General features: G+C 34.4%; 1 protein-coding gene across 2 annotated transcripts in view; it reads left to right on the top strand.

The window, feature by feature from the left end:
* Nucleotides 1-9682, top strand: part of MOSPD2 (motile sperm domain containing 2) — a 67395-nt gene extending 57713 nt beyond the window's left edge. Inside the window, exons 10-14 of one of the 2 annotated variants that reach the window (XM_044666960.1) lie at nt 2832-2928; nt 4482-4578; nt 4880-5009; nt 6005-6104; nt 8797-9682. In XM_044666960.1, the coding sequence (XP_044522895.1) occupies nt 2832-2928; nt 4482-4578; nt 4880-5009; nt 6005-6104; nt 8797-8841 (469 nt within the window). In that variant the 3' untranslated portion in view covers nt 8842-9682. Of the gene's footprint in view, nt 1-2831; nt 2929-4481; nt 4579-4879; nt 5010-6004; nt 6105-7093; nt 7454-8796 lie in introns of those variants that run through there. The other variant, XM_044666959.1, reaches the window with a different exon arrangement.
* Nucleotides 9683-9884: the final 202 nt, after the last annotated feature.

The following is a 9884-nucleotide window of genomic DNA, read 5'->3' as shown; positions in this document are numbered from 1 at the left end:
TTTTCCCCCTCTTTTTGTTTTTAAAGGCCTTATGAATTCCCTCCCCCTTCTCCTCTCCCTTTTTTGACCTTCCCACTCCCCTGCTCCCCTTGGTTTATCCCTTCTGACTTTCTCAGTAGGGTTAGATAGAGTTTTTTATCCCAATGGATAATAAAGCTACTCTTCCCTCTCCGGGTTGATTACACTAAGAGTAAGGTTTGATTATTACCTCCTAATGCTCTCTTCCTCTCCTTCTTATAATAGTATTTGTCCCCTCTCCCTCCCATGCCCTCTTTGTGTGTAATAGAATATTCTATTTTCTTATTCACTCAAGTTTCTCTTGGTGTTCCCTGCTATTTACCCCCTCTTTCCCATCCCCCACGCCATCTTAGATTATTTAGTGTTCCACCCTCACCCTGTTAATTATTCTTCTGATTACTATAATAGTGAATATTATAATAGTGAATAGAGTTCACTACAGAGAATTAAACATAACATTTCTCTACATAGGAATACAGATAATTAGATCTCACTGAGGCCCTTAAAAAGGCAAATTTAAAAATTATAAGTTTTCTTTCTTTCCCTTCTGTATCTTATTTAACTTTTCAGGTTTCTCTCGATTTTTGTGGTTCGATGTCAAACTTTCCATTTAGCCCTGGTCTTTTCTGTGCAAATACCTGGAATTCTTCAATTTTGTTGAATGCCCATACTTTCCCCTGGAAATATATAGTCAATTTTGATGGGTAGTTGATCCGTGGTTGCAGGCCCAGCTCTCTTGCCTTTCTGAATATCGTATTCCAAGCCTTACTGTCTTTTAGCGTGGAGGCTGCCAGATCCTGTGTGATCCTGATTGGTGCTCCTTGATATTTGAATTGTCTCTTTCTGGCTTCTTGTAAGATTTTTTTCTTTTGCTTGAAAGCTTTTGAATTTGGCAATAATATTTCTAGCCGATTTCTTCTCTGGGTCGAATGTAGTGGGTGTTCTATGAATCCTTTCGATGTCTATATTGCCCTCTTGTTGTAGGACTTCAGGGCAATTTTGCTGAATAATTTCTTTTAGTACAGAGTCCAGGTTTCTATTAATTTCTGGTTTTTCTGGAAGACCAATTATTCTCAAATTGTCTCTTCTAGACCGGTTTTCTTGGTCTGTCACTCTCTCATTGAGATATTTCATGTTTCCTTCTATTTTTTCAGTCTTTTGACTTTGTTTTATTTGTTCTTGTTGTCTTGAGAGATCATTAGCTTCCAGTTGCTCGATTCTAGCCTTTAGGGATTGATTTTCAGCTATAATCTTTCGGTTTTCGGCCATAATCTTCTGGAATTCCTTTTCAATCTGGTCATTTCTGGTGTTCAGTTGCAAGATTTTACCTTTTAAACAGTTATTTTCTTGCCAGATCTTTTCCATTTTCCTCAAAATCTCAGTTTTGAACTCTTCCATAGCTTGTGAGGAGTTTTCCTTATTTGAGGAGGGTCCGGATGCTTGTTTGTTCTCCTCCTCTGTTTGCTCGGTTGTCTGGATTTTCTCTGTGTAAAAGTTGTCAAGTGTTAAAGGCTTTTTTTTCTTGTTGTTATTCTTTTTCTTCTGAGTTTCCTGAGGTTGGGTAGCCATCATTAGCCCAGCAGCTTCTCAGCTTTATCCTCGCGCTCAGTGTCTGTTCGCGATCTATTGGTTCCTGAGGTCTGAGTTCTGGTTTTTTCCAAGGTCAAGCCCCCTGGTGGACCCCCTTGCTTGATCCTCTGCCGGAGGTTCCTTTACAAGTCTCAGGGCGCTGCTTCCACAGTCATATACGGGTCTGCACTGGTTCCCGACTCAGGTTTTCAGAGCTTTAGTTCCTGGCTGTGTCTGCCTCCACCCACGCCTCCGCCAGTGCCTGTGCGCTCTGCGCTGGGCGTCCACTCTCTGCCCTCGCGCTCAGATTCCGCTTGCGTTCTCTGCCTTACTGAGGTCCTAAATCTTGTTGCTCTCAGGAACAGGCCCCGGAGCTGCCAATGACTCGATGGGTGCCCCAAACTTGCTCTATTTCTTTTTAGCTGGCTTCAGAGCTATAGATTTTGTGTGTGGAGGGGGTGGCGGTGGGGTGGTTGCTCAGCCCACGATTTAGTGAGAGCCCTTTATAGCCTGGAAATGTCTCGATTCCACGTACCTTCCACGCTGTGCCCTGTTGTGGTGTTCCTCCGTTCGTCTGGACTTGTTTTTATGTCCCCTTGAGGAGTTTTGTGTGTTTCGGTCAGGAGAGGTTAAGAGCTGCTTCTTACTCTGCCGCCATCTTAACCCGGCCAAAATCTGTTGTGGTAATTTTTAAAAATAACCTTTCAAGAAATTAAATGTATTTTGAGTTCACACATTAAGTGACTGACAAACTACCCTTCCTGCATCATTTCTTTCTTCTTAGGTAATAGAATATTATGTTGGCAAAAGAAAGTGAAAAATAACCCCTAGGCTTGAGTTCTGGCCATTATTGCTACTACAGAGAGATCACATTACTTTTCTGAGTCTCTCATTTTTTTTTCAAACTTGCAAAATGAAGAATATTATACTTGTACTACCTGTCTCAGAGAGTTATGGGGAGACAATTTCTAGGGCTGTATAAATGTGAGCCCGTAATTTTCTTTATTTTGTGTTTTGGTCCAGGCCAACACCTAAGACCACATAAATTACATATATGGTGCTTATAAAAGTAGAATCACAACTAATCTCTGTCTTTTTTGACAAGTTTGTATCAGCAGATTTCTATATCAGAATACAGATACTAATGAAACAAATTTAACTTGGTTTGGGGGTTTCTTTGTTTTGGAAGATTGATCTTAGGTGTAGTAAAACTAAATGGCAGTCTTGTTTTGTTCACATTATAGCCCTGCTGAAGAACTTTATTTTGGATCCAAAGAAATTGGAGAGAAGAAATGCTTAATAATGCTCACAAATGTAACAAAAAACACAGTTGCATTTAAGGTAAATTACTTAAAATATACATAAGTTTGTCCATACAAATTTTTGAGAAAGGCATTGGGAATCATTTTTGTAATAAAACACTCAAAAGGAATGATAAAAGATGTAATGTCAGATTTTATCCACAAATTTAAGACAGCATAATTCTTCTAAAATTTGTTGTCTTCTGTCTGCTCATTTTAAACATATAGAATTATAACTTTTATCCTAACTAGACTTTGATTTACTCTAATAATCTTTTTCTCCAGAATTCCTAATGTTGAATGATAAAATAATACCCAGCATCAAGTCTCAGTAATTTGACATAAACTTAGAATACTAGTAAATCACTTCCCTTGTGGTGTAAATAATTTAATTTATCATATTAGTAAGGAAAGATACAGTTACAGAATGGAAAGTTCAGTCCTTCAGTGTTTATATTTTCAAGATTTTGATTTAACATTTAGCTCAATGTGATGCCTATAATATATAGATATGTGTATGTATACTTATACATGCATATTTAATTTTTGTTACTTTCATGCACTGATGCTTTAAACTTTAATGATATGAAAATTGCCTTACTGATCTTAGGTGTACTGTTATCTAAAGTTTATTATTAAACAAACATACATCGTGTTTTTTTTAATGTTGTATAGGCCTGGATTTTTATAGAATTATTCTTTTCCTGCATTATGTATTTTTATAATACAAGTATTCACTGTTGTCCAGCAAAGATTATAGGAAAGACTAGGCCAATTCCAAACTATGCATTTGACATATTTTATCTTTTAAAACAAAGATTTTATATGCCAATCCATCAAGATTGCTTTCTACATTTTCTGCTTTTTAAGTAATGGTGTCTGGTGTAGCTACCTTGGAGTCAGATAATGCTAGGTTCAGGTCCCATCTCTGACATGGTAGACAAGTCATTTGACATTAGCAGTTCTTTTAAGATCCCAAGTTTCAGAGCAGTGCCACCTTCATTGGTAGTAATAATTTTTATACTCTTCTGGGGAAATCACAGGTCTATTCTACCCTAATCTCTCCGTAAGTGTAGAGCAGCATTAATTTAAAAATTATTTTGTTTTTAGGCATTTGACATTGAAGCTATTTTTAAAGTATCTCACATTAGCTACTCCACATTGATATTCCATATTCTGCTCCTGTTCCCTGACGGTCTTCTAACTCTGCTTATAATGTTTTCTATACCCTACTCTGGTGCCCTGGCAGTTTTCTAACTCTCTTTACTCTCTTTTTTTTTTTATCTCCTTGCCTCTCACCAATATCACACACAGTCTATCCTTATTACTACAGTTACTATTTTTTTCTCCCTTCCCTTGAAATTATCTTGTATTTTCTAAATATATATTTTGTATATTCATATACATGTATTGTTTTCTCATGTAAAATGAAAGCAGTTTGAAGACAGGGAATAGTTCATCTTTTTTTTAATCCCAGTGTCTAGCTCAGTGCATTGCACATTCAGTAAATGCTTATCATATTGAATTAAATGTACTTTTATTATTAAGCAAAGCTAAAATTTTTAATCTACCTAAGTGCACTTACTGTTTCAGGTGAGAACAACAGCTCCCGACAAATATAGAGTTAAACCAAGTAATAGTTGCTGTGAACCTGGTTCCTCATTAGATATAGTGGTGTCTCTTCATGGGGGTAAGTTGAATCAAGTCATGTCAAGTGCCTTTTTATTAACTTTTCCCCTTATTAATTGGCATTTCTTTTTTTCCTTTTTATAACTGTTCTAAAATTGGGCCTTGTGACCAGAAGGCAAAGTCAGGATGTTCTGCTACTATAATAATTTGAAAGGTTAAAAAAGTGTCTTAATCCAGACAAGTGACATTTCTTCCTTTTTCATTGCTTGCCTCCTGGTTTTTTCTTTTCTCCTTCCTTTACTGTCTCTCTTTTTTTTCCCCTTCTCTCCCCCAATACTGTGCTGCATTATTTGGGACTGAAGATTTCACAGTTTCTCCTCAAGATCGTTTTCTAATAATGGCTGCAGAAATGGAATTACCTATTGGTACAGGGGCAACAGAACTGACACAATTCTGGAAGGATATACCCAGAAACAAGATAATGGAACATAGGTAAGCTTGTATTCAAGCTTTTATGTGCAGTTGGGTAAAAAAAATAAATATATGCCTGTGTCAACTGAGATATCAGTCATAATAACTTTAATATGAATAGAAAGAGAAGTTAATGTTTCTGATTTAATTCATAATTTTTCAGAGTTTTGAAAGCACCCAGTAAATGAACTGAGTTGTCTTAATTACCTGAGTATTTCATAATGGAAGTAAAAACAAGTCAAAATTATCTCTAGTTTAAACATCAGACTATCCTTAAAAATTGAATGATATATAACTATTTTACCTTAAATCAAAACACTTGAAATCTGTCTAGTGGTTTTAACTATTAAAACAATTACTAAAACAAGAATAAAAATTAATTTTGTTTATTATTAGGAACTAAAGAAGCATAACATTTTTTCAATAAAATAACAAAGCAAGATTATTTCCATACATCTGAAAATATATTAAGTCCTTCATAGTCCTATTTTTACAAAACATGATTTTTCTAAAAAAAAAGAAAATCTATATGGTTCTCTAGACTTATCTTTTTACCTCAAATTTTTACCTTCTTATGTATCATATCAGTATTTTCAAGATATTACAGTAGGTTCACTAAAATGACAAACAGACAAGGGGCAGCCAAGAGGCTCAGTGGATTGAGAGCCAGTCCCAGAGACAAAAGTTCCTATGTTCAAATGTGGCCTCAGACACTTCCCAGCTTTGTTACCCTGGGCAAGTCACTTAACCTCCATTGCCTAACCCTTACTGCTCTTCTGCTTTAGACCCAATAATAAGGCAGAAGGTAAGGGTTTTTATAATTTTTTTTAAAATGCCAATCAGAACAGAAAGGTAGAGATTGCCCATTAATAAATTTTAATCACTGGTATTAGTAGGAGGATTTGGGAATGGGTGATGTGACCTGGCTATACTAGGAAGGGATATTTCAAATTTTTTTAAATATTGAACTGTTTCTACTGAATACTGTATACTAAGATTAAAGAAAATTTTCACAGGTTAAGATGCCACGTTGATAGCAGTAAACCATCTTCTCTTACATTAAAAGAAAATTCTTTTAACATTCCATCCAAAAGCAGTGAGGATTTACATTTACAAGTAAGTTTTATTTCTTTCTAAGTTAAATGCTGAGATGAAATTTAAACTGTTTACCTTCATCAACATTATAAATTCATTTTTTCCTCCAAGTTAGAGTGGGGGGAGGGGCAGATTTATATTGGAGACTGAAAGAAGTATTGGATTTCCTACTCTTGTGGAAGGCAGAAAGAGACAATGGATGGAATTTTTACCTTTGGGAGTTGTAAATCTTTTAAGCCCCAATCTTTTATTTATGAAAAGACAACTGTGCAATTCACTGCTTTGGGGAGTTTTGAAGAAAGTCGACTAAGCCATTGCCTTTAGGGATCTTTAATATCTAATAGGAGGAAGTACCATTTAATACACTAAATTAGTTTATAATAATTTTATTTCTGCCAACTGCATTGATTTATGATGGTGCTATGTTGCTAGTTGGTTTGATGATTGATAGAAATAGTATTTTAAGAATAGTAGAATCGTAATAGAAAAGACTTTACCACCAGGAATTAAAAGGCTTGTTTAGAAGCCTGACTCATTTGTCCTTTATTTTGTGAACTTGGAGATTATTTCACTTCCCCTGTACCTCAATTTCTTCATCTTTTAAAATGTGAAGGATAGAACTAGATGATGTCATTCCAATTTTAATGTTCAATTAACATTAGGTAGAATCCTTTCTAAAATGACTCCTGGTAGTTGAAAAGTTTCTCTACCTCCAGAAGTTAGTGTTTTCTTTTTTATCTTCTCTATCCAAAATTAGACCTTTTTGATGTAGAAGTAACCAGGCACAAACTCACTTAACAAATATATGTTGGTGCTAGATTTATAGCTTTTATTCAACTTTTCTCTGTCTAATTACATTATCCATTACTAATAGTTTAGATTCCAAATTATATTGTTTATATTTAATTACATTACATATGTGTTTAGATTTCAAATGTTCCTATTCAGCATTCACATGATAAATATAATATTTTATGGATGCAGTCTTTCATCTCTTTTTTTCCCTTCAGCTCACCCGTTTACTAGACATCAATAGGAAACTTCAAGATGAAGTTGATCGTTGTCTCTGGTTTCAACAGCTGCTGTTTTATTTAACTGTGCTCTTACTTGCTTTTGCCACTTCTTGCTTCTATTTGCTCTATAATCAAGGGAGTCCTACTCTGTAAGGGACATACCTGGCTCCGCTCATTTGTTTGAAGAGGAATCAGACCCCAAATTTATCCATTTAGAAAAAAAAAAGGGATGTACATAGATGTTCTCTGGAGACCAAAGTACAGCAGTCTGATGCCCTTGGCTATTTAAGAAGTCAGTGACAAAGAGGAGCCAATCTGTCTTGGAAGGAGAAGAATATTAGAATGGGAATCTGCATTAAGAACACAGAAGTTAATTATAGCTAACTAGTTATCTTATAAATGAAAATAAAACCATGGGATGTTATTCTAAATATAAATTATTTTTTTCTTTTAGTTGGAATACTTTAAAATATGACTTATTTTCAGTTTTATCATGTTCTTATAAGCTGAACTGAAAATGCAAGCGGATGCATTGTTGCAGCCAAAAGATATAATCTGCCTTTTTTTATGGAACTGAAATACTGTAGTTGAGCCAAACGCATTAGCTTTTCTATACTGTGTATATAAAGGAAGTGTATATTGAGTAAGAAAACATCCTTATACAGAGTAATTTATGTAATCATGATTTTGTAATTTTGAGAACTATTAGCAGGTTATAGTCAATGTTCTTTCAGAATGTAAAACTATATAATGCCAAACCACCTTCAGCCTTTGTTTCCTATCAGTATTCCTTGACTACCTGCTTTCTATGAGTTGAGGGCTTTTAAACTAATACTCTGATTAGGTATAATCAGTTTAAAACTAACAACCTTGTTTTTGTGACTTTTACTTTACAATTTTTCACAATGTCATATTTTCCCAAAAAATATTTTTTTTAAGCAACTCTTGTTCACTTTTTTAAAGGAATTACTATGATACATGTAGACAAAACCTGTTTGTGGGGGGAAATCTGTTGAACCCATAATCAGTCATCTTTTTGTCTCTTACAAAGGCCTGATTATCCATTTGTAGTCCTGAAATTACACTACTACCAAAACTCCCCATATCCCCAAAATAGAAGAGGCACTTGATTAACCCTGTGGAAGTCATTCAGAAAGGTTTTTCGAAAGCTTTAATAGTTTGAGAAATGTAACAATATCATTAATTCATATACATTCCTAACTGAAATTAGTAAACATTAAAGAGAACTCAGGAAATATGGGGTATCTCTAAAGGCACCATGATATAACATTCAACTCTATTTGAAAGAGGAGAGAGAGACTGGACATAGACCATGAGTTTTTAGTTCACATTTATTTTACTTCTTTGCTGTTCTGCATTGGTACTTTAATGATCATATAATTAAATTCAGAGGTTTGATTTGAAATGTACTTAAATGGGAAGAGTTTCAGCTCATAGTCACAACTTCATATGAGAGAACAAATCTACTTGCAGCATACATCTTGAGATTTGATTATGGGGTGTTTTTGATTTGGGATTTTTTTCCTCTGCTATAAGGTGTGACCATCTGTCTTCAGGAGTTGGCTCTATAGAAATTGATCTATGAATATTGGTAGACTAGACATTCCTCAGATCATTAAAACCTTAAAAGGACACTGCTGTGGTATTTTCTTTTTCTTAATTTAGTTTTTCTATTTCAGTTTATGAATTCCAGAAGTGAAAATGACTGCTCTCCACCCTACTAAGTACTTTTGATTTTTATCAATGTATGTGCAAAGTGGGTTTTTTTTTATGTATGCTACATTATTGATTTTAAATAACCAAGTCCCAGTTGTGTGTATTTTGTTCTTGCAAAGTTAAGAAATCAATTGCTCATATTTGAAAATGATTTGTCCTAACAGTGTCCCTTTAATGTTTCAAGATGCAGTAATGTTGACTGTTCTTGCTTGAAGTTTGATCAGTCTTTCATTATTGGCTTCAGTAGTATAAAAGTGTTAACGTTGATGTGGTGATTAATTGTAAGTGAGCAGAATTAATGAAAATGTTTTATAAAAATCAAAAGCTTCAATACACTCACCTTTCATACTTAATCTTACAGATCTATGCGTGTTTGATTTCATCTGATCTCCAAGTGTCTTATGTGTGCTGGCATTGTTTTTTGGTTCTATATAACTTGTTTTCTAAGTGCTTTTATATTCAAAATTGTCATCAATTGTTCATGAACAGATTATTGAGGTCCAACACTTAAATGTTTTAATCAAAAGTTTTCATTTTGGAAACTAAAAAACATTTATCATGGAGTTGATTAGCAAGTAGCCTAGAATTGTGGTAACTGATGAACCTAGCCTCAATTTCATAATACAATAACTTTTAAAAAATTTGCCACTAATTTTGACTGGATTTAATAGCACTTTATTGTACAATTGCAAGAAATATATTCTTAGAATTGTTGCCAGTGTAATTATTCTAATGTTCTGGTGCTTTCATATATTTTCAGTATTTTTATTACTATATTGGTATTTTCTTTGTACAATTGATCAGAAGAACATGTTTTCTATTTTAATATGTTTTAGAGGAATAACTACATTTATGAATAAATATCATCAAGAAAAACTTACTCTCTTTACTGTCAGAAGATTTTTTGAAAGTGTTGTGTGGAGATGCAAAGCATGGAATCCCTGCAAAGGTACAGGGATAGCCTCACCCAGAATTCCAGGGGACCCCCCTGGAGGACTTTGGGTGAGGGGGCAGTTGAGAAGGGTTTGAGACAGTTATTTTGTGGAGGTTG

Source organism: Gracilinanus agilis, chromosome 3 (genome assembly GCF_016433145.1).
Source record: "Gracilinanus agilis isolate LMUSP501 chromosome 3, AgileGrace, whole genome shotgun sequence".
In the NCBI taxonomy this organism is placed as follows: Eukaryota; Metazoa; Chordata; class Mammalia; order Didelphimorphia; family Didelphidae; genus Gracilinanus; species Gracilinanus agilis.
Note: the sequence above shows the minus strand (reverse complement) of the source record. Positions and strands in the feature narration are given on the sequence as shown.